We start from the raw sequence: 24,989 nt of genomic DNA on the forward strand, positions 1-24,989 counted from the left end.
TGAGGAAGAACCCCTTTGGAACCTTTTTTTCTAAGTGTGTGTGTGTGTGTGTGAGGGAGAGAGAGAGAGAGAGAGAGAGAGAGGGAGAGAGAGAGAGAGAGAGAGAGAGAGTGTGTGTGTGAGGGAGAGAGAGAGAGAGAGAGAGAGAGAGAGAGAGAGAGAGAGAGAGTGTGTGTGTGTGTGTGTGTGTGTGAGAGAGAGAGAGAGAGAGAGTGTGTGTGTGTGTGTGTGTGTGTGTGTGTGGGTGTGTGTGTGTGTGTGTGTGAGGGCTCATCAGGGTCTTTGAGAGATGATGAGGGGCTGGCTGAGTGAGACTTGAAAGGCTGTGAGAGGAGAGACGAGTCAAGCGGGGCATCAGAGCTCGATTCAGTTCGGTGTCAGAGAGAGAAAAGAGCGAGGAGGAGGAGGAGGAGATGATGAAGAGGTCACTTCACCCTCACTGCTCAAAACAAGAGCTCTCTAATTACCAACTCTTCTCCCCTTCGTTCTGGTCTGTGGGAACAAACGAGTCTCTTGTGATGGAAGGGTTTCTCCCTGCAGGACGGCGCTGGAGCAAAATGGTCGCACAAGAAAGACGCCCTTGTTGTTTGATTGAAGAAAATACAAACCAAAATACCACCAGTGTGTCCAGTATGTACAGCACATCACCAGTATTTGGACCAGTTCTACAGAAATGCTTCAAAGTCAAAAACATTTTAAAACAAATGTGTCTTTGTATGTATGTAAACTTGATCATATCCAGAATACACATTTCTAGTATTGTACAGTTAGATAGACAGTTTTGGAATATTTTTCCTCTCCCAGAGTTTATCACAACCAAAACACAATAATATATGACACAATGAAAACAATAATATTGACCTAATAAGATTCTGTGTACATCAACACTGTAAAAATATACATTCTTTTAGAATTTATAGAAAGTCCGACAAAAGTTTTAAGTGTAATTTTTGAGGTTCATTGTATTTTGAATCTGATAAAAGTTGATCACACTGATTTAAAAGTTAAGAATTCTCTATACACTGAAGCAAATGCTATAATAACATGTTAGTTTATAATTTAATATTTTATTTTCGACAAAACATCCCATGTTTCAGTCTCTTTTTGGAGCATTATACTTCAGTTGAATTTTGCCTGACATGGAGTTTACTGTAAAATACTTTTGATTTGCATAACTGGGATAAAAGTTTATTTATGTCTCTCAAATAAAGGATTGACTGTTCTCTTTTGATATTTTTGAAAACAATGACGGAAAAATGGAAAAATCATTTTAGTATCATTTTGATAAGTTTAAATTTAGGTGTTAGGGGGCAGGACAGCCACCTCCTAATATAAAGTACCTAATAAATTATTATTTTGTATATATTAAGCTTACTACTATCTCAGATATTATTTAGAGTTTCAACAGATAACAGAAGGATCTTAGTAAATATTTAAGATTTAAACTCTTAAATACTTTTTAAATGTGATTTTTGCTTGTAGGACAGCAGTTTGCACCATTTGGTAGACTGGTCCATTAATACAATGTTCAGGATTGGAATATATTAAAAGAGTACGCGCTCTTATTGTTGAACTACAAAAACAGAATCAAAATCAACGCAGCAGGACACATTCTTCTTCTGTTAAACTTCTGTTAAAACCTGGCGCCTACATCTCCCACAATGCAACTTGAGCACCTACAGTTTGAGATTCAGCTGTGATGAGACCAGAACTTTCTGCTGAGATGTTGGGAAGTTTAACTTTTATTTTATTTTCCTTTTACAGCATATTTCTATTTTGTTTCACATTTTGTTTTTTGTGAGATTTATGATATAAAAAAAACATATAATAGTTGAGATTGAGTATTGAGGTGCATCCCCCCTCCCCCTTTTTAACATGTACCTCTGTCCATCATTTAGTATTCATCATGTTTGATGTATGTGCTTTTGTAAACATTTTGCACTATTTATTTTTTTTTTTTTGTATATTTGGAGGCAGTGTCCTGCTTTTTATAGACCAGAAGCTTTAGCTCTTCTCCCCACCCTGATAATTTGTGCACAGTCCAGACAATCTGCTCACCCTAAAGATATTCTTTCAGCGCTGCCTGATGCTTTGTGAATACAGCTTATCCTGTGCAACAGAATGTGTCCGTCTGTCACAGAAAAAGTGTGAAAGTCTCACCAGAAACCAGCAGACGATATCCTGCAGCTGAGTTGAGCTGATGGTCACAGGTGTAAAATAATGCAACACAGCAGCAAAGAGTGAGGAAACATAGTAGAGGTGTGTAACAAGTAGATTACTGCCAGTCGATTCTGTATTTGAGGAGTTTTAGTTTACTTTAAACTTTTTACAGTCACTTTTTGGAGGCTGTAATTTGCTGTAAGTGTTTTGTCTGCAGTTCTACGCTTCACTACACATCTCAATCACACTCATTACTGAGTGCAAATGGAGTCATTAACAGTGAACAATCAGTCAGCAGTGAAAACACAAAGCAGAGCCAAGTATCAGTGAGTAAACTGACTTCACGCTGAAGCTTTTGGTCACCAAAGTTTCTAAATAAAAGTATCTGCAGAGTTATCAGAAACATAAAGACCACCTGTAGAATCTAATGCAGACAAATTGAAGTGTGTGAACCAAACTTTCTTTGGGTCTTTGAGGATGTTCTTTCTGGTGGTGCTGTGATGGTCTGCATGATATGAAGAGGAGTGGACTGATGTTCATGTGTGTCTGAGAAACTGAGCTTTCTGCATCAGGGACTGAGAGCTTTCAAAATAAAAGTCTGAGGAGAAATCAGTTAAAACCTCGTGGTGTTTGACCGACGCTCTCATGCAGAGAAACTCAAAATAAGGGGTCGGACAGTGGTGGAGTGTACCGTTAATTCTGTGGCTTTGGTGTTTCAGAAGGGTAGTTTGGAAGTCACACGATAACACGAACATATTAACAGATCCAGGCAGCAGTAGAGCAGCAGCTCCCCTGTTCTGTGAGGTAAAATTACCGATTTCATCAATGGAGGTTGGTTGGTTTAGACAAAGGTTAAGTGGTGAGAATATTCTAAATATAGTGTCCACTTAAACTGATGTTGATTTGTTGTTGACAGATCATTGCTTAGCCTCCATGCTGGTGCTCCTCTTTGTTTCTAATAGACTCACTGTGAATAAGGACTTCATACAAACCCACTTCAAATAATCTGAACTATCCCTTTAATACCTGGGTAATGATAATCTAATGATACATAATACTATAATCATCACTCTGAACATTTTTCTGGATTGAGTGCCTTTTAATAATTCCTGATTATACTTACTTTGACTTTAGTAACATAACAAAACAGGACTTTTACTTGTAATGGAGTATTTTGGAGTAGTAGCAGCTCTAACCTTTGTAGTTTTTGATATTTAACTATAAGCTGCCGACAAATAATCTAAAAAAGCTCACAGTCTGTAAATAATCCTGAGTTTGAAACAGTATGAAAACACTCGTTGGTATCCAGGTGGATTGAAATGATGCTTCAAGACAGCTGATTTCTTTACAACGGCGCCCCCTTGTGGTCTTTTGCTTTATCACCAGGGTTACTTCAACCATAAACTTTATCATTTAAGTGTACATTTATCTCATCAAGTCACAGATAGGTGGGTCATTAATGTTTCAATAATGGTAACAAATGATAAGCACAAATAAAAAATTTTTTTTCTTAACCAAGGATGTCCTCATCTATGTCCCTTGGAATAATTCAACATGGTCTCCTCCTTTTTCATATATCTACTCAGTTATGTGAAAGAACAAGAAGAGAAATATATTACAAATATATTAGACATGTATAAAAACTATTTATACCATGTCAACACAAAATACCCACAACATACAGAGAAAGTGTTTCACTCTTAGTGCGCACATTAAATAAAACCTAGATTGATTGTTTTAAATAATTTGAAGTAAACAATACATAAAATAGAAATGATAGAAAATATAAAATAGACTTTATAAAAATATGAAAAGTGGAATAAAAGGAACAGCCTGGCAACTGAATATGATAAAGAGACAGTTCCCACCATTAATGGCTGACATGTGGGTGACACATGTTTGATTCATATATATGTTAGAGCTGCAACTAACAATTATTTGCATTTTTGATTAATCTGTCCAGTATTTTCTCAATTAACCAATTAGTTGTTTGGTCTATGAAATGGTGTCAAATGTCTTGTTTTATAAACAACTCAAATATATTCAGTTTACTCTCAAGAGAGGAGAAAAGAAACCAGAAAATATAATATATGAGAACAACTGTCATATGGGACACTTTTTATTTGTATATCTGTTGTGACCACGTAAAATAAAACCAGACGCATCCTTTGAGTTTTTTATAGTATGTTTATTTTTTTAACTTTTTTTCTTTAAAAAATGACAAGGTCCAAGTATTTTGGAAGCCCCGCCCTCACCCTATGTTCCCCAGCCGGCTAGCTCGACTCTAAAGCAACCAGCAAAGAAAAATAGTCATATGGACAATTGATAATATACACCCCATATACAGCAATACATAGTGGTCTACCATAATGTTACCAATAATACGCAACCTCCAATGAGGCTTCAATTCAAACTGTTGCCACTGATATGGTTCATTCCAATAGCAACTGACAACCAGTGACGGTTGGGTTTTTTTTTTTTTTTTTTGACTAGCGTGGGCGGGGTTCAGGTCGAGCTCGCCGACAGCTGCCTTTCAGCTGTGACACGCGGCGGCTTTCGCTCGGCCTCACCACACAGCGCTAAGTCTGAGCTGTTTACCTGAACGCCCGCCCTTTAGACCAATCAGATTCAGCATAAGTGCAAAGTTTAGGAGGCACTGACACACACACACACTCTGCAGTAAACACCACCGACAGTCCCTCCTCTGCTCTAATCTGTCAAACCGTTTCCGAGGGTTGAAATGTTGGATTACAGTGACCCCGCAGTCGGACTCCTGCGGCGTCACTTTGATCTGGTTATAATGCATTATGAACAGTCTGCTGCATGGGTCGCCATAGAATTCACTTTCAAAAAGTCCACTTCAGTTCCACCAAGTTCAGGTCCTCTCTATGAATTTCATTTCTATGTTTCCATGTTGTTTCACGTCATCCTGTGTTCAGTAACAGCCAGTGAAGACAGACAGGCAGACTGTGTGTGAATGTGTGTGTTTGCGTGTCAGTGACCCCCGCAGTGGTAGAGACAGCATAGAAGGTTTCTGTATGTGCATGAAATAAAGACGGAGCCTGTACACAGTGTGAGCCAGCGCGTGTCCGTGCGTGTCCGTGCGTGTGCGGGGCTACAGACACGACTCCCAGTGCAGCTGCAGGTCCGTGCTGTCCAGGAAATCGGCCGAGAAGACGCTCGGCGGAGTGTGCGGCGCCAGCGGGGCCAGGCTCGTCCCGCCGTCGCCGGCTCCTCCTCCTCCCCCGGTTTCGCCGCCTCCCCTACCCCCTCCGCTCCCTCCGCTGCCGCTCCCCACCATGGAGATGTCCAGCCAGTCCATGCTGTCCAGGGTGGGGTCGCCAAAGTCCAGCCCTGTGGAGTGCGGGGAGAAGCCCAGGTCGGACGTGTCCATGGGGGAGGGGGGGTGGTCCAGGATGCTGGGCGTGCTCAGCATCTGGCTGTGGAGGTCGTCGATCAGCGTCAGGCCGCCGTCGGGCTCCACGCCCAGCAGCGGGGCGCCCGTGGTGCTCTCCAGGAAGTCCTCCAGGCGTCCGCTGCCCGTGCATGGTTCGCCCACTGGGGGCTGAGGGGAGATGAGGGACTCTGTTGGGGTGGGAGGGGAGAGGTGGAGGGGAGACGGGGGAGAGGATGGGGAGGGCGGGTCAGAGTGGAGAGGGGCGAGGGAAGGGTCCGGGTTGGCCTTGAAGCCGGGGATTTCTGAGGAAGTGCAGAGAGAAGAGAAGTCATCAGTGCAGGAAACGACAGAATGAAGAAAAATCAGCTGATAATGGAATATTCTCTTATATGTGATTATCAAAATCTTGTGGCAAAGATAATTAGTAGAGGCAAGAAATTTTACGGTTTAACACTAAATTTTATTGCCTAAAAACGACACCAGGTCACTGAAACAGTAAACTTTTACTGGGATTTTAAATAACTAGATAATTATGAATAATAATAGAAAAAACCCCACAAAAACAGACAATAGAACAAAAATATTTATATAATGTACTTGAATGAAGAGAAAAGGATGAAACAAACATATAATACGGCCTATTAAATGAAAAATAAAAATAATCTGCATTATGTTCTGTCAAGGAGAAAGTCTTTAACTTGGCGTATATCCAATATCTGGCTGATAATATCGGGCAAAATATCAGCCAACCGATATATCGGTCTGACTTTAGTTTGTAACTTGAACTGTTATGACACCAGAATTTTAAACTTCAATTTGAAAAAGATACTTGACATCAGTTTCAACACCCACCATGTGAAAAAGTAGGACTTATAATAAGGACCAAAAAGGAAAAAAACAGGCTATTTTTTACTTCTTTTTTTAAATGAACAACCTGCACACAGTTCTTGTACAGAAAAAGTCACTCAACACCGTCTGGTTTTGCTTTCAGGCAGGATAATAAAGACTGAACTGAACTCCAGTACTTTCATTACTGTGATTAACAGATGTTGTATTGTTTCAATCACATGGGGCTGAAAAAGTTTTACAGTATCAACACTTCTGACAACCTGAAACAGATTATTACCTCCACTCTTGAGCAGGATGTCAAACAGGTCGTCCATCTGCTGACTGTTGACGCCGTTCTCCTGCTGACAGACAAGAAGATGTTATCAGTCACACGTAAACACTGAATTTCTCCATGACAAACTAAAACACAACCATCTCAAAACAGTCATCATTTTTGCATCTTCTGTTCTGTGGTTTGCATTTGTCTTATTTCTGAAGATAACTGGTCAGATGTAGATGACATAATATCTCAGCTGAATTTAACTGCAGAGTGCAGCATTTCTTCTTGTTTTTCCCAGAGCAGCGGTTTTCCAAACTTTTCCAAACCCGAAGCATATTTATTTTAATGCTTCGAGTCGGTTTTCTTTCAGTTTTACGAGCTGAACTACAGTGATTGTGCGTTGGGCTCTGAGCTTTTCCAAAACGTGGGTGACCTGCACTCTAAACTGTGCATGAACACATCCTGTGCAGACTGAAGCTGCTGCTCCTCGTGCTCTGTGTGGAGATGTCAGCAAAAAAGTAATAGAAAATACAGTTAATGTAAATGTTGTGTGTTTTTTTTTAAGGCGGTAAAATATTCTAAGAATCTACAGTTATTGCACATCGGAAACTTTGGGAACCACTGAACTAGAAACTGGTTTTCAGCAGTTTAACAGCCTGTATGCAAATCAAACAGAAACTGTTTTTTTTTTTTTTAGGCACATGAAATCTACAACAAAGGCAAACAGAAATGCTTTATGGAGTCTAGACAGGTAGAACACAACATGTTGCGGTTTGATTCTCACTTTCTTTTGACTGGAAACACTTGACTGCCTCCCAGTCACTTTTTCTACCTGCAGATATCTCACATCTGAAATGCAACAGGTTTACAGCCAGGGTTTCTTCAGGTTTCACAAGTTAAATTTAAGACTTTTAAGACTGTTGTGAATGTAATTTAAGACCTATTTCACATTTATACTGGCAGAAAAGGTACTTGCACAGTTTGTATTAGTGTTTATAAGGTCAATGATAGATTTGTTTTGTAATTTTTACAGCTTAATCAATAAAAAAATTCCCCAAAACACATTTAAAAGTGAGACTGTTAATGTTAATGTTAAAATCCATCTCTGTAAAAGTAATGTAAGCAATTTTAAGACCTGGCAAAACTCAGATGACTAGATTGAATTTTACTTTTTTAACTTTTAAAAGACCTGCTGAAACCCTGTACAACCACATTTCCCATCATGCTTATGATCAGATGAAGACTGAGTTAAAGTGGAGCAGGCAGCCTGAGAAAAGTAGGAAACACTAAAAATATACAACATAAAAAAAAAAATCCTGATTATTGCGGGATTTTCTTTTTGGTCAGACACAAATGTTAAAAATATTCACATTATCACACAGTAAATCCAACACCACTAAAACCTCTCTGCCTCAAAATTTCCATCTGGGTTTTAAGCTCAGTTAAATGTAGAAACAGCTCACTGTGAGAAGCAACGATGGAAAAAATGAAAAGAAGAGACAAAAGCAGAAGAAAACCAAAGGAAAGATGGAAAGAAAGACGTGCTGGAGGACATACTTTGGAGCGCTGAGGAGGGAGGGAGGTGTTGGGTTTGGGAGAGGGAGGGGTGAACAGTGTGTGCCGGTCGTAAGGCGGACACACCTCCTCTCTCTGCCCGGGTGGGGTGATGGAGTGATGGAGTAAAAAAGAAGAGAGAAGAAACAAGGAGAAAAAAAAGTTAATGAATTATAACTAGTGGAGAGGTCTGAGCAGTACAGATGAGGTGATCGAGGGAGCTGATCGGCGACGGAGGAGGAGGGGGAGGTGGTGTTACCTTGAGAGACGAGAAGTTGCTTTGGCTTTCGCTGTCCGACATGTCGTCAAAGAAAGGCTGCAGATTGGGCGGAGCGGTGACTGACAGGCTGGGCTGTGGCACGCCATTGGTGTCCAGGTGAAGCCCTGCCTTCTGTCCCTGAGTGAAGAGACAGGCAAAGACACATTCAGACAGCAGACATCGATATGTTGAATACTCAATTATGATTGGCTGGTTAAGTTTATCTGAGCGACAGGCTCACGTTCCATCAGCCTACAGCCTTTAACTTGATGATTTTAAACTGTGTTAGTGGCGACACCTTGTGGCAGGATGATGTTAGTGCTTGGACAGTCCTGCAGAACTATAGTAGGTGACATTACATGTTTTCCCCTCCGTACACATACGTCCAGAGCGATTTGTTTTGCTAAAGGACGCCACAAAATGTAGACAAACAACATCCATCAAACTTACAATTAACTGTCAGTCAGCTCTACTTCTAACTTAGCCTCTTCTAAATCAGTATTTCCCAAACTTTTTCCTTAAGGGACCCCTTTTCTATCATTCAGTAAAGAAGAACCCTTCACTAAGTGACATGCTTCACAGATATTATTATACTTATTATTATTGGGGGGCAATGTTAAGTGTGACTGATGAACTGCACAAGTGACCCAAATAATGAACACAATAACCGGAAGAACCCAAACAGTGACTGTGTGATAAGTGATAAATTTTGCACTGTACATTTGTTGTGAAACTCATCTCTGATGCAACATTCCTTGTGAACGTTGCATCAGAGATGAGTTTTCTCAGAAAGGATTTCCTTATATTTTTAGGAACTTTTTATACAGCTATAATAATTAATAGGCTGTGTGAATATGGTTTGTTTTTAGGTCTGGGAGTTTTTTTTTTTTTTTTTTTTAAGATAAATACCTTAAATAATAATCAAAACTTTAAAATAACAACTTTATCCTGTTTTCTTCACAGAAATGAATGAGGTAGAGGCCCTTCTGTTGATTTTTTAAACAAAATTTTCTTATACGCCTTAAAATCAAGACGGCCTCCCGACCTCCACCACTTATTTTATAAATAAACTGTTACAACAAATGTTTTTAAGATGACAAATTTCCTCGGTTATTTGTGATAACCTGTTCTCAAACTTTAAACTTATGAATCAATGTGCATTTTATTATTATAAGTTATATATACATTACTAGTATGTTAAAAACACTTATAAATCACTATGCAGCAGAGACCAGTGCAATCTTATGCAAAATCAAAATAATCCAAAATGTATAAAAATACAACAGTAATTAAACATCATACTAAATATATAAAGCATTAGTTCATGGTATACTATATTCTTCTCCCTATACAAATATTCAATAAATAAATAAATTTGTCCATTTCAGAAAGTTAGCATAAAGCATGTCATAAAGACTTATACTGGGTCTTTCACCTTTTTGATTGGTTGGCTCACAGGCTCAGCCTCTGGTTGCTCTTTTGATTGGCTGTCAGTGCTGGGGAGTTTACTCGGAGTCGACTGCAATCTCTAAAAGGAGACAACAGGCAGAGATAAATATTTCATCACATATCATCAACCCAGCGCAGCCCACCAAAGAATGACCAGCTTTACTGTACCTGCAGCGTGATGCGTCTGTTGGTTTTGGCCAATGGAGACACTCCGTTCTGTCCGTCTGCGGTGTTACTGGTGAGAGCGATCAGATAGTGGTTGCCGTTGCTGTCGGTGACCAGTGTCGGTGTGCCATTCGCCTTCAGGAGGTCTAATGAAATGGCCTGAGTGTGGATCTGAGTGCCATTCTGTTGGTTGATGAAGACCGGAGCCACCTGGAAAACAAACAAGATCAGTGACATTAAGATTTGATTAAATTAAATAATGAAATCGTTTTTAGCCATCACCTCCAGAGAGCTGATGATGTTGTTGAATGTTGTGAAATTACAACATTTACATTTACAGTATGTTTCTTTTTCTGAAGCTGCTGGGACATTACCTGTTGCACAATTTAGACTGAAATATGAACAAAAAATACGAATAAAACATTGTCTAAAATTAGACTAAAATGACAAAAATAAAGACTAAAACAAAACCAAACCAAATACTAAAATGTGTCTTAAAGTAACAGGACCACTTCCAGTGAGTGGCAAAGACTAAAACTAAATGAAAAATGCTTGTCAAAGCGAACGCTGACCTGTTGTGTGGTGACAGCTGCTGTCTGCTGTTTCTGCTGCTGCCTCTGGTGAGCCTTCAGCTGCTTCCTCTGCTGGCTTTGGTTCACTGCAGGCTTCTGGATCTGCACCTGAACCTGCTTCAGCTGGACCTGGCTCTTCTGCTGGCTCTGCTGAACTTGGCCTTGAGTTTGTTTGAGCTGGTTCTGCTGCAGCAGCTTCTGTTGACTGAGTTTCTGCTGGGCGAGTTTCTGCTGCGCTAACTTCTGCTGGGCCTGCAGCTGCTTCTGCTGGGTTTGCTGTATGATGAGCTGCTGCAGTTGCTGCTGCTGATGGAGCGGGATCTGGGCGTCTTTCTTCTGCTGCTGTAGTTTTTGAGGGTTGGTCTTAGCTTCCGCCAATTTCTGCAGCTGCACCTGGCTCTGCTGCAGCGTCTGTTTCTGCTGCTCGGCCTGCTGTTGGACCTGCAGCCGATGAATCTGCTGCAGCCTGAGCAGAGTCTCCTGGGAACACTGCATCGGCTGGGCCGGTTTCTTTGCTTGAGCCTCCTCTGCTATTCCCTCCATCCCCTCCTCTGGCTCCGCCTCCTTCTTCACCTTCACCACGATGCCATTAGGGAGGACGGGAGGCTGAATGGCCGAGGCTTTTATCAGAGTTTGAAGTTTGACCTCTGAGGACGTTCTGCTTTCTGCCAACACTACTCCACCTGCCATCTTGCCCTGCTCCAGTTGGGACCTGAGGGTCTCCACCAGCCTCTGCTTCTGCCTCAGCATCCTGGTCAACTCCTCGATCTGTTTGTCCTTCTCCTGGAGCATCTGGTCTTTGTCCATGGTGTCCATGGCTATCCCAGCCGTGGACTCTGGAGGCTGACATGAAGCGGGGGATGGCCTGGAGAGGCTGCAGGAGCTCTGGATCTCCTCTTTGACCTTGGAGTGATTCTGTGAGAGCGGGGAGACGTTTGACGGATGCTGAGGAGATGGGTGCAGGGTGAGCTGGGTCAGGGGGGAGCTCACCTGATGGATGACAAAACAAGAAGATAATATTAGGAAGAGTTTGAACAAATATGTTCAATTATTTCCCAGTAGATTTCTGACCCACTTGACTAACTGGTCAAGTAAAAAAAGAAGGAAAAAAAAAATCCCGTGGACTGCTGTGGCAAGGGTCACAAACAAAAGGTATTTTAGAAATATCCCTTTAACAAAAGGACAATAATTTAACATTCATGTCTCACCATCTCTCCAAACATGTCTCCATTACAGCTTGTCTCATCAGGACTCATCCCAGCCAGTGACCTCTCAGATGGAGTAGGGGACACCGGCGGGCTGGAGCTCGTGCTGCCAAACCTCATGACCCGCCCCGGAACCACCTGAGCCAGAGATGACAAAGCCAACTTAAACCCGCCCTCTCCTGATTGGTGGTCGGGGGTGGTGGCTGTGGTTGGAGAGGATGTGATGGTGCTCGCAGCTGAGGTTGCACCCTGCTGACTGGGCTGCAAAGTGGTGCCATTTTTTGAAACCGCTGTGGTGCCGCCATTTTGCTCCTGGTAGTTGCGGAGCCTCTCGATGAGGTCGTTCTTGGTGCCTGAGACGGTCAGACCACGCAATTTCAGTTCCTGTTTCAACTCAGCGACCTGGAGGATGAGAAACCAGACCAGTGCGTTTAGTTAGCAGGCACTGACTCAGAGTGAAAGAGGACAGCATAACTGATGTTTAAGAGACAAAACATAAGTTCAGTGGAAAGTCATTTAGTTCAGTGGTTCCCAACATGAGGCCCTGGAATCCCAAAAAGGTCAGAAGATTAATCTGAGGGCGGCAAAAAATTATTAACATGATATAATAAAGAAAAACTGCATTAAACATTCTGATTATGTTTTCAGTTTTTCCCCCTTATTGGATTTTTGGAGGGTGTATTGGTGCGAATGAACAGCAAAGTCTGATATTAAAATACTCTTGATGTGTAAACTGAAAGCATTCAAAGCGATCAAAGCAGTTGCGGGCCAATGGCAGCCCTCAAACATTTTTTGAGGTCCCCAAAAAGTGACGTGAATGAAATGAAATGCACGCGTTCGATTTTAATCTTTCCATTTCAATACTTTCACTTTCAGCGGCTGACATTTAACGCGACTCTTGGCTACTTCGCCTAACCGCGCCCCCTAACAAACATCTGTCAGGTTAAGAATGACAACTTGTTTAAAGCTACTGGTTACATGGTAACTAAATCAAAAATTTATCAATTTAACTTTCAACTTCAGTAATCGAAATCAAAGGCAGAATTGGTGATCCTACTAGTATTTTTGTTTTCTCTACACCCCCATCTACTGGCAGTGTTCTGCATGTGTCCAAAGAACAAAAAACACTTCAAAGACAACACAGTGTAACTTACAGTTGTTACATAATCTTGATAATATAGAGACTGTCTTTTAAAGAATCATTTAAAGATGTGTGATCCGTGACAGAATGACAGATGGGTTGATCTTAACAAATCAAGATTTGAGAGTCTAACAGTGGCATAGCCATCAGAGCAAAAAAAGAAAAAGCATTACCGTAATTGAAATGAACTGTCACCTTAAAATTGAAAGTCAAATAGAAAAATGTGTTTGGAGAATCATGACACCCATGCTAGCGCTTAATTTTGGTGGACAACTCAGCTGTTAAACGTGGTAGTCAGATGGAAAAGACACCACGCTAAAAAAGACTACAGGAGGAAAAAAGGATCGATCCTCACTTCGACTGACCTCAGGGTACAACTAAAGTCATGTGCTTTTTCTGCAAGCAGGTGAATTCAGTGCTCAAACAGTTTTTAATGTTAAATGCCATCATGAGACCAAACAAAATGCTGGCTCACTAAATTGGCATTCAGGCACCAAAACTTTGAGAAGCCCTGATTTACAGACTGGATTAGTCACAGAGAAATTTTCATCCACCTCCTGATTTTTTTCAATAAACAGGAGCTACACAAGTACTACTACAAAAAACACTGAACCAAAGCTATGAGTCGAACTTACTTTAAACTCATCCAGGTTGGCTGGCAGGGTGCTTGGTTTGGCTCCTCCCACTGCAGTTTGGCTCTGACGGGCAGTCCCGGTCTGATTAGAGGGGGCAGGGGTGGTATTTGTTGTGGGAGCGCTGCGGGAGGGGGAAGGCCCAGAATTGGATGTGGGAGGCTGCTCACTTGGCGGCCTGCAAAAAAAAAACAACCAAAAAACAGTTAAGTGTGAATATCGCCTGTCCTTCTTTGACTTAACAGGGGATGTTGTGATTGAGGCCAGATTGCAGGTTGTGTAAATGTAAGTACAAGGCGAGATATTTAATGATTTAACTGATTAACTTGATTAGTTTTTGTACATACACACTTATTCTGAAACTGATGCCTGCAAGATGTCTCAGGGCCCCATTAACGTGGAAAGGTACATACAGGTTTTGGAGTGACATATGCTGCCATCCAGATGTCTTTTTCAGAGACATCCCTGCTTATTTCAGCAAGACAATGACAAGACACATCTTGCATGTGTTATAACAGCATGGCTTTGTAGTAAAAAAGTGCTGCTACTGAAGCTCAGACCTGACTCTGACTAAAATATGTGTTGCATTGTGACACGTTAAATAAATTTCAAAATTTCAACAATTAGTGTCGTCACTTCCTTAATGCTGACTGAGAGAAAGTGGAAAAATGGAAAGTTGGAAAATGTTGCCGGCATCAAATTCTGAATGAGTGTATATTTAAAAAAAAAAAGAAACAAAAACAAAACAAAACACATATCATAGGTTTCATCCTTGGCATTTGAAGTTTTAATGAATCAATAATCTAACATTTAAACACTAAGTATGTTTAATAAGTCTCAGCTTTATTGTGTCAAACCGCAGAAGCTAAAATGGAATGGACTTACATTTTTACTTCTGCTTTCTGCCCCAGGCACAACAGACTCACCCACAAACCACTAATGTGCTAGGAGGAAAGGCTGGCAGAACACAGGAAGTCATAATGAACACTGCCTGCAGGCTGTGCTGTAGACATGAACTGTGGGTATTTACCACTGGTTTAATATGAGGAAGAAAAGAAGGAGGGTGGCAAACTAGTTGAGTCTTCTCATAAAACCACTGCGTTCAGTCATCCTCACTTCAACACACGTACACAGTCATGGTTGACACTCACTTGGGAGGGGCGGGCAGGATGGTGTGGTAGTTGTAGTGCTGCTGTTGCTGGTTGAGGATCTGCAGCTGCAGGAAGAGCTGCTGCTGATGGAGGAGCTTCGCGTAGGACGAGTCCATCTGGGGCGGACGCTCTTTGTCCGCCTTCTGGTCGGGAGGGATGTACTGGTGGTACTTGAGCTTCTTCACCTGCACGCAGCAGACGAAAAAGTTAAGAGACAACTCAGCTTTTTAATACTATTATTCATCCTGCCTCATCTTGGTCTACAAGACGTGACATTAAAAAAGAAGGCTGGACATTTGGAAGTGGCATCTATTTTTATATATTTTCCTGACATTTACATAAAACAGCTTGACTTGACTCTACTTTAGGTAAGCTAACTTGATGATAGCGACGCTCTTCTACGACTATTATAGATCAATAAAGGATCTCTGTATCCATACAAAGAGTGGCATCTGTATTTTTAAATCATACCTTCGGGTTTATAGATTCTCTAGTATACTGCCCCAAGCCTACTTTGAATAAAAGTTAAAAAAAAAAAGTGTACGTGCATTCAGTACTGTACATGTGGGTGGGAAGATCAGCAGTAATAACATAACTACATCCAAAGAGCAAAGATTTCCAGTTCAGACAAAGCAAGTTTGCGGTCGCAGAAAATTGTACTTGTTCCTCTTCTGTTATGGATTTGTCCTTCTGTGATTGTTAAATGTCGAATGGCTGAATCTAAAGAGAAACTCTGGCTCTCAAATTCGGAGAAAGCTGACACCGAAACCATAGCGAGAGCGACTTCATGGACTAGTTGAGTGATAAACTCCAGTCCCAAAAAACTATTGTCACAATGAAGCCTAAAAAACGTGCTGAAATATAGAATATGTGAAGTTAATTTTTTGGTAATCTCGAGATAAGAAAGTGAGCTTTCTTGTGATTATCATTTAATAAACCACATGATCTAATGGATAACAGTGAGTGACAGAAAACTCGTCTGTCATTCTAGGTATTAATACTGAACACTTTTAGCTTTATTATATTTAATGTCATTCCAAGTATGAGAACATAGTGTAAGCATTAGAAGGTGTGCGTGAAAATACTGGACAAATAGTGTCCTGTATTGTTTAAATATGGGACAGTGCATTTTATTTTTCAATATGAAAAATAAAATGCACTGCCTGTAATTTCTGCCTGTGTTAGAATTTGATTGAAGAACAGTCTGATGCATTGTCAATAATAGGTAATAGGTGATCTGACATATTCAACTTAAATCATTTGCTACAGTTGCCAAGATGCCAGCTGGCACGGCCCTCCTGATCTCTCAAGTAATGGGAGGAAAACAATTCTTTGTTTTTTTTGTGATAATGAGATGATTATTATGTTTTCTGAGATAACAAAGCTTGAGATAATTCTAACAATTAACACATGATGTTGAACTTTTGATGCGCCTGTTAAAATGAAAACGAAACAAATATCTTGCTGACCTTGGGTTTGCTGTCCTTTGGTTTCTTAGGTCTCTGTGGAGGACGGTCTGAACTCGTCTTAGCCTGAGACTGCTGACAGAAAGTGTGAGAAATGGGGTCGGGGAAGAGGAAGTAAGGAAATGAAGAGACGAGGGAGGGTTAGCCACTTATAGCTGCACCACAAATAGAGATTAAGGTCAGATTTATTCATAAGTCATCAAATCTGCAGGATGTTTTAACTGATGGTTCTGTGTTGGTGGGAAGAGAGGAAAATACCCGGCGTTTCCATACCTTGGCCTGTCCAGTAGAGGGGCGGGAGTTTGCCGAGGTCACCGTCGTCCCATTTGTCAATTTTGGGAATGGGGAGGAGTCTGACCCATTCACCTGGGGAGGAGGTGGTGGCGGAGGTGGAGGAGGAGACTGTGTAATGAACTGAGAAGATATTACTCTGATTAATGGTGTGATCATGTTTATTGTCACTTACTTTTCATTATCACAGCAAATTAATCTTATTTAAATTTTGTTTTATTGAATAATAAAGAATCGATGGAGTGCAATGGTACCTGTGTAGGGGACATGTCTCCGTTCTGGGTGAGCACATCAGACGGGGACAGCTGGGGGACGGCGCTCAGAGGAGAGTCATGATTGGTTAGCTGGTCTGGTGACAGAGCATCGCTGCTGTCTTCATCTAAAGATGAACTCTCTCCCCCAGCTCCCTTTGGAGAATCTGAGACAGATTTCATTTAATCAATTTCAGATTTAAAGAACTTAAATTAAATAATTAATTAATAATGTAGCTAATGTAGCTAACTGCTACAGCTAGTTAGCCTTGCTATCCCCCAGTGCTTTGAGCTCCCAGTATGGGCAGAGTCTGTATGCAGGTGAACTGAGCTAACTAGCAGTTAGCAGCTTAAGATATAGCTATAAGATAAATAAGGACGTTTCTGAACTGAGAATAATGCAAAGCTACTCTGGTGGAATCCCAGAGTGAAAATACAGAGCTAGACATGAGCATAATAGGACCTCTTTAATGAAAAAATGTTGTGGAGGTCTGTTCTAAACTTCTGTGGCCAGTAAAACAGTGAAAAAGGCTCTTGGATTTGGGAATTTTCAGAGGACAAACTGTTCCAAATCCTGGCTTCTTCACAGTCAAACAGTCATCACTGTTCAGCAGATTGCCAAACACTGATGACTAATTTTACAGAAGTTATACAACAGTGTGTGTCCTTCCATGTTTCAAAACAGACATGTCCACACAATCGTTGTGTCATTTCTGTAACGGAGTTTGTCAATGGTTGTGTTGTTTGGTTTTTATGGTACCACATCCTCTAGCATGATGCAACCTGTAGTTACTAAGAAGAGTGTCTGCTGGTACACTTGCCCTGGAAATACAGCATTACAAGTGTGTGTGGATACCTGGATGTTGTAATTACATAGCTAAAGGTGTGTTCAGACTGAACGGAAGTCAGATGCTGCAGGTAGTGCAATTGCACATAAGGCCAGTGGCCTAATAGCAACACAATACACTCAACAACATCGGCACTCATCACTAAGCTGCATACAATTAAACAAGGTGAAGAAATTCACTTTGCCTTCAGTCTGGATGCACCTAATCAGAAATGTATGTCATATATACATTTCCTCTGGCCTGCAGATAGTTTTGGTGTGAGTTGCAAAGTTGCAGAGAGGAGATATTGCCCATTAAGATGTCTGCCTTCTCTCCAACTAGATGACACTCAGCTTATGGTGCTCAAAGCACACGCACACACAAAAAAACCCCCATAAATAAAAATAATTTGAAAAATGTCTCTTTCCAGAAATCATGACCTGGTTACTCAAAATAATCCACAGACTTTGTTGTGAGAAGTTTCATGTAGGAACTAAAGACTTTCTAGTTCTTTTCATGATACCAAGAAAACAGTTTCTATATGAAGTGGCTCACAAGAGGGTCTGAGTTTGTATAATTCAATTTTCACCACAAGCTGAGTGCCATCTAGTCCTATTATATTGTAGAGAAGGAAAACATCTTTACAGCCAATATCTCCAAAACTCTGAAACTCACACCCAAACTATCTAAATGGATAAACAGCACTACAGTTTTGAGGGAAAATATTCAGTGCCGATTTAGGGCTGAGCTGTCCCTTTAAGGAGTCCACTGTTTTGTGTTTATGAGTCTTCATGAATCTTGCACTGTGTGTATGTGTGTGTGTGTGTGTGTGTGTGTGTGTACGTGCGTGTGTGTGCATCTGTGTGATGTTTTACGGAGACTATATTGTTTTGCTTCATCTGTGCCAGGTGTACTGTATGTTGTAATTTGAATTAATTATGTTTGAATGTGTGTTTGTATTTGTATCTTCATGGTCATTAATTGCTCCTTAGTGTCCATGACTCCAAAAGCTCCTGGCAACTAATTTCTCAGGTTTTTAAACAGAAATTTTCATTTAAACAATTAGTCTAAAGGAAAGAAAACACTGTCAACGTTTTAATTCTTTTTTCAACAGCTGAGTGTTTTTAGTTACCCAGTGGTGAATGTACGGGGCAGCTGACGGACAGGATGTTCTTGTGGACCAGTTCGATGGGACCTGGTCTGTGGGAGATCTTGTCGTTGAGGTCGTCGGCCAGTCGCGCTCGCTTCAGCTGCAGCTGCTTGGCTTGCAGGGACGGCTCTGCCGACGTCTCTGTGGAGGACAGACGAGACAACATGAGTGTAGGCAGTGATTTATTTTGATCTCAACAAGACAGCACCAGGAACACTAGATGTAATACCTAATCTGTTTCAATATTTCCAGCAGTTACATGAAGACAAGCAGTAGAATTTCTGCAGATCAAAAAGCCCTTTTCAACCCTTTGAAGTGAAGCTCAATTCAAAAACCAAACCAAAACAGCTTCAAATTAATGTACAGCATCAAGCCAAACTGTTTAAAAAGTACAGTTTATTTCAGTCTACTTACTTTATCAGATGGAACGGGTTCCGCTTTGTTTACTGCATGGTTCCTTTTTTTAATTAAGTTTCATGCATTTCACCTAACCTGACCTTCCATTCAACACTTTCAATATCACAGTACACTTATACTTTTAGGTAAAAACCCACCCTCCAGAATGTGCATCCTGACCAGCTCAGAGCGCTCAGGACGACTTCGGATCTTCCTCTTCAGATAGTCCTCGGTCTGGGGAAATCAGAGGGGGATAACAGGCATAAGAAAAGAGGAACACAAACAAAAGCATGAGAAACAATGACGAGTGTGAGGTAGTCTTTACCGGATACTTGTTAGTACTTGCAAACTGAATTGCTCTTCTTTAAGATCGATCATTTTTAGCTGCATATTCTGAATTTAAATCTTCACTAAGCAACTTTGCATGATTGGACCTCCAGATGGAAGCAAGAGTAGCTTTGAACATTGGTATTTAAAGGGACAGTTTGGATTTTTTGATATGAGGCTGTATGACGACTTCTGGTTGGCACGCCCCCAGTTTGGAGAAGCAGAGAGAAGTACCAGCATGGAAGCAAAGCATCATGCTGCTGTGGACAGGATCAGCAACAAAAGGCGTTTTAGCCACATTAGGGAAAAAAAAACAAAAACAAATCAGTGTCAGTTTAAACATACACTTTATTTGGATTTTCACCACTTTGCTGCTCACGGGAAACTGCTATTGTATAAGCGTAAATATTGCTCTGCCCAAAGAACCAAAATCCATAAGAGATATCAGTAATTTTATCTTGCATAAAGTGTGAGTTGCTGTTCTACTGCCGCATAGAGCGGTAGGTTTGTTTGTGTTATTGTGTAACTTCTGTGTTTTAAAGGTTTAGTTCAGACTCACTTAAGTCATGCATTACCACAAACAAATTTAACAGACTAAGGCAGTGGCAGATTATCAACTGCCGTCTCCTGCAGCGCAAAATTACAGATTTTGCCTCTGGAGTTTGGTTGGTTTGGCATGAGCAACATTCATCTTATATAACAGCAGTTATGTATCAGAAAAGGCTGTCTGATGGCAAGATAAAGTGGTGAAAATATTACACATATGGTGCACACTTAAATTGATTTGGATTTTTTTTTTGGGTGGACCTTTTTTAAGTGGCTAAAATACCTTTTGTTGCTGACCCTGTCCACAGCAGTTCATTGCTTAACATCCATGCTGGTCACTTCCTCTCTAACAGTAGCTAATACATTGACTACTGATAAGTACCTCATACAACCCCATATCAAATAATCCAAACTATTCCTTTAAAAAAAACATGTTAAAAAAAAACATGTTAATATTGCCGAGCAACCCTGCTGGTTTGTGCAGCTCCTTCCCTGAAGAGAACGACTATTTATGTGGCACCTAAAGGTTCGATTTATTATTTCCTGTCAGCATATAAGTCCCTATCCTAACAGTAAAATTCAATTTCATAAAGTGCTTTGTGATCTATGCGGTTTATTAATACTGTAAACATTTCACCCTGCGTAGCTTCAACAAAGCAATTCGACTGAGGGCAAGGAAAAAAAAAAAAAAAATCATCACTGTACTTTAAGACGCTCACCCTTGCTCGCTCCAGACTCCTCCGCTGTTCGTGAAAGGCTGCCGGGCTCTTCAGTGCTGCACAGAGAGATGGATGGAGGCGGGAACATAAAAAGAGAGAAAGAGGGATGAGAATGCAGCTCACACACACAGACTCTGATATGAGTCGTGATGCTCCTTTTAGCAGAGTGACAACGTGAGAACAGAATCAGCTATAGAGGAAGACAGACTCAAAGCAGAAGTGGCTGCAGGATGAGAAGGTCAGGAGTGCTGTTGTGAACCGCACACTGACTCTGGTGACAGCTCAGGAGGCTGACGGGCCACTGCAGCGTGCTGTGTGTGCACGCATAGAGCACCATTTCTCTGCAGTGAGAGCCGCCACAGTTATCACTAAGAAAACTGCAGCTGCAGTTGGTTTTTTTGGCCTGTAACTAAGCTGATCCAAGTCATGTTATCATTAACGCAGCTACAGACATATTGTAGTCAGTGGTGGTGGTTAAACTTAGGGTAAGTCAGGTTTTAAAGGAGCAAATAGCAGTCAAACCTCATAGAACCACATGACTGTAACCACAACCAGAGCTTTCCCAAACCTTTTATTCAGCAGTTTCATAAGCCCAGTGGTAACTATACTCCCTTTTGAGAACTCGGTTCCGTACAGTTTTTCAGTTATGAAGATACGTGTGGAATTTTTGCAGCTTTTTCCGTCACTCAGTGTTACACACAACAACAGGCACTAATCACCTGACAAAGTGGCTAACAACTTGTAGATGGAAAGCTGCGCATCCTGTCAATACATAAAGATGGCTTTTTGACTTCATAGCAAGTATCGAACACTGGGCTGCCAACATGCACCAGGCAAAAACAGATAAAATACCACACTGGAAACAAGCTGTCAGTATCAGAAAATCCTCAACATAATTGTTCTCCATGTCCCCCAAGGTCTAGGATGGGTAGGATGTGAGGGATCCATCCCACATGTTTGTTTGTTTTTTTTTCCTTTTCTTTTCTCTTGACAAATGGTCACAAAAAAAGGGCACAAATCGAAGTTTGGTTGAATTTCAAACCTCTAATACATAAAGTCAAGCTCACACTACAGGATTTAGCCCCGATTTTCCATTGGTGACAAAAGCCTCTTCAGCATACACATTTTTATAGCTAATTAGTTATTCTATTCTCTCTGGTGTTGTGTTGTGCACAAATTGTTTTTTTTATTATATATTGTTGTTTTATGCTGTAGAATGAGGCACATATTTACATACTTATTATTTGTATATATTTATATTAAATTATTTTTTATATATTGTGGTATATTGTGCATAATTTGCGATACTTCTTATCTCCTATTTCTCCAGTTTCAAAGATGCTGATGCCTGACAGATGCTCAAAAGATATCAAGCAGGTTTAATATCTGGTACCCTTTATAAGATTCTAATAAAGTGCACTGCTTGTTTTGAGCTCATCCTTGTTTTTGAATATTATTATTATACATAACTGAATAATCAAGTTTTGTGTTTTATCTATTAAAAAAATACAGAGATGATGAGATTGAACAAATAAAACACTGTGTGCGACCAGAGCCATGAAAGAAAGAAAAAAAAAGGAGATTGAAGGGCACCAGAGCAGCAGCCACAAAAGCCCACATATAGAAAAAAAATTAGCAAAAAGTAGTTATAAAGTAGTAGTAGTAGTTGCTCCACCTCCAGCTACAACAGTAACATGCTGCACACTGATGCTTCAGTATTGCAAATTTAATGTCACTTCTTGAGTCTTTTTTCATGACAAAATGTAGTTTGAAGAGCAGATGAAAGATCTTGGAATGTGTGATTCCCTATTGCTCATATAGTGTGCAAAGCATGCCAAATTCAAAATACAACTTTGAAAGTCATCTAGTGTGACCAGGCATAACCTGTTCAATCTAGCAAAACCTTTCCGCATGGCAAATTCTCATGCATGGTTTTATGGTTATAACTCTGCTGATGTCCACTGATATATCTCTGCTGAGATTTGGAGACAGCAGACTGCCTCAACTGTTTCAGGGGCCGACTGTCTGTCTGAGAGACGGACAGTGGCCGAGAGTCTGGAGGACATCAATTCTTGATGACCAGCAGTCTGGAGTGGATCTTTATAAAGACAGAAGAGGGTGTGGACTGATGGATACACTGCAGCACAGAAAGAACGTCAACATTCATCACCGCACTCAGCCATGACTGTGTGTAATATACCCAGTGGGTGGGGGTGTGAATATGTATGTGGTGGGTGTGTGTGTGTAGAAACACACACTTTTATATTTCCTGTAAGACAGTTACAACCTTGATTGTGCAAAAACTACAAATTCAACTTTGAATTGTGTGTATTATATATATATATATATATGTACATGTATATATATATATATATATATATATATTTACACACACACATACAGACAGACACATGCTTTTTCATAAATTCTAAGGAATTAAATTGTATGTAACACAGTTTGGTCCCATCACCGCATCTGGTCAAGAAGACAGTTTTGATTTTAATATTGTAACGAACCAAACTGAATAAAGATTCATAACATTTTTTAAGAACATCCAAATTTCAAATGACAAGCTCAGACTTTGAAAAGCTAAAAAGGCACAACATGTTCATGGTGTTTGGGGAAGGATATGGGGAGGACGGTGGCAGTTACGATGATGCAACCCCTCTGATTGGTCAAGAGCTGGTGAAATCCCTGCTATAGGTGTGGGAGTGTGAACACTGCACTACAGCAGGGTGTTGGCTATATGTGTGCCACACAGATGACCGGGAGAGGGTGGGGGGTGGGACGCATTCCTGATGTCACAACCCCCGATGTTCATAGAAGAAGACCTACATACCGAGTTGTGATGTAACCACCGGTCAAGGATCACAACAAAACAGACAACTGCTGGGCTAATCCTGTCACTCTCACCCACTGAAACTGAGTGAAGGAAATATTTCCTGCTCGTGATGCTAGTGAAAAAGCGAGTTCGCAGATAAAGTAGATCAATTAGAAACCATTTGCCTCATCATCTGACATTTTCTAATGTTATTTTGTGGGAGGGAAACTGAGACTTTCTTAAACGCTCATGTAAATTAATCTCATCTCATAATACCTCATAATAATTCCATTTTCTAAGGCTGTGCTGAATACCACTTTGGGGGCGTCAAAGCTTCAGTGAGAAGACAACACAACCTATCACTGAAATGCTCCCTTGCGAGGATGCTTGTCTGTGTGCTTGTGTCAGATGCATGTGTTTGGTTTTTGTGTGCAGATTTTGTGGCCAATTAAACACCAAAGGAGCTCCGTTTGTTGCTCTTTATCAGTCTTTTGCTCAGGCTTTATGTGAACTGACATATGCTGGTATGCTGGTGTGTAGCTGTCGGGCAGATGAAAATATAAATAGCCAAAATGACAAGTGGGAAATATGTCACGCAGACAATATAAAATATCAGAAATAAACATAGAATACTTAAAAGAAATGTGGGTGAATTACTTAATATTGAAAGGAGCATTAGGGCATTTAATTCAGGCATTTTTAAATTAGTATTTATCCTTTTCTTTTGTATTACATGATCACATCCTCCATGTGTCTAGATGAGGAGAGGACAAAGAAATGAACTTTTCTGGCTATTGGTTGATACCAAAAAACCCCAAAGCATTTAAAAGACTTGGAGAATCTGGACGTTGATTATCAAGGTATCAGTAGAAGCTTTGAAGCTTCATGACTGCCAGATCGATCATTTTATTAAACTTGCGCAATCAGCAGAGACAATGAAATCAACACCTGTGTTCTGTATCTGTCTATACGGCAACAGTAGATAACAGAAGAAGAAGAAATGGAGTGATTAGCCAAGTTTCTCAAAATTATTAACTCATTCAACAACTGTACAGTGGGAACTTGACCTGATCCTGCTCAGAGCTTCATCCCAAAACCAACAAAACTCTTCCAACCCTGACAAAGACCCTTCAATCTGCATGGAACATTTCAGAAGCTGATTGTAGTTCAATGTTTAGCTTTCAAGCTATCAAATTTATCAACCAGCAGCTCAGACACACAGTTTTGTTGAAATACTACAAAACATGACTGACCTCAAGTCACAGGAGCACAGGAGTCTGTTTCACATTTAAATGGTACATAACTACAGAAGACATTCAGTGTTGGATTTATAACGGATTTGTTTTACCACATCTCCAAAAAAAGATACTGCAGTTCAAGGCTGGACTACAAAACTTCTGAC

At 40.6% G+C, this 24,989-nt stretch overlaps 1 protein-coding gene across 11 annotated transcripts in view; it reads right to left on the reverse strand.

Moving 5' to 3' along the window:
• Positions 1 to 4,327: 4,327 nt before the first annotated feature.
• Positions 4,328 to 24,989, reverse strand: part of mrtfab (myocardin related transcription factor Ab) — a 63,735-nt gene continuing 43,073 nt past the window's right edge. For 7 of the 11 annotated variants that reach the window (XM_084740032.1, XM_084740031.1, XM_084740040.1 and 4 more), the window contains 16 exons: positions 20,767 to 20,822; positions 19,333 to 19,408; positions 18,761 to 18,919; positions 16,805 to 16,968; positions 16,533 to 16,673; positions 16,263 to 16,334; positions 14,794 to 14,978; positions 13,646 to 13,820; positions 11,873 to 12,271; positions 10,665 to 11,654; positions 10,096 to 10,302; positions 9,914 to 10,006; positions 8,479 to 8,616; positions 8,223 to 8,315; positions 6,684 to 6,747; positions 4,328 to 5,859 (listed from right to left, as the gene is read on the reverse strand). In XM_084740032.1, the coding sequence (XP_084596158.1) occupies positions 5,276 to 5,859; positions 6,684 to 6,747; positions 8,223 to 8,315; positions 8,479 to 8,616; positions 9,914 to 10,006; positions 10,096 to 10,302; positions 10,665 to 11,654; positions 11,873 to 12,271; positions 13,646 to 13,820; positions 14,794 to 14,978; positions 16,263 to 16,334; positions 16,533 to 16,673; positions 16,805 to 16,968; positions 18,761 to 18,919; positions 19,333 to 19,408; positions 20,767 to 20,822 (3,596 nt within the window). In that variant the 3' untranslated portion in view covers positions 4,328 to 5,275. The remainder of the gene's footprint in view (positions 5,860 to 6,683; positions 6,748 to 8,222; positions 8,316 to 8,478; positions 8,617 to 9,913; positions 10,007 to 10,095; positions 10,303 to 10,664; positions 11,655 to 11,872; positions 12,272 to 13,645; positions 13,821 to 14,793; positions 14,979 to 16,262; positions 16,335 to 16,532; positions 16,674 to 16,804; positions 16,969 to 18,760; positions 18,920 to 19,332; positions 19,409 to 20,766; positions 20,823 to 24,989) is intronic. The other 4 variants (XM_084740033.1, XM_084740034.1, XM_084740038.1 and 1 more) reach the window with 4 other exon arrangements.

Source organism: Lutjanus erythropterus, chromosome 17 (genome assembly GCF_056507025.1).
Source record: "Lutjanus erythropterus isolate fLutEry1 chromosome 17, fLutEry1.hap2, whole genome shotgun sequence".
NCBI lineage: Eukaryota > Metazoa > Chordata > Actinopteri > Lutjaniformes > Lutjanidae > Lutjanus > Lutjanus erythropterus.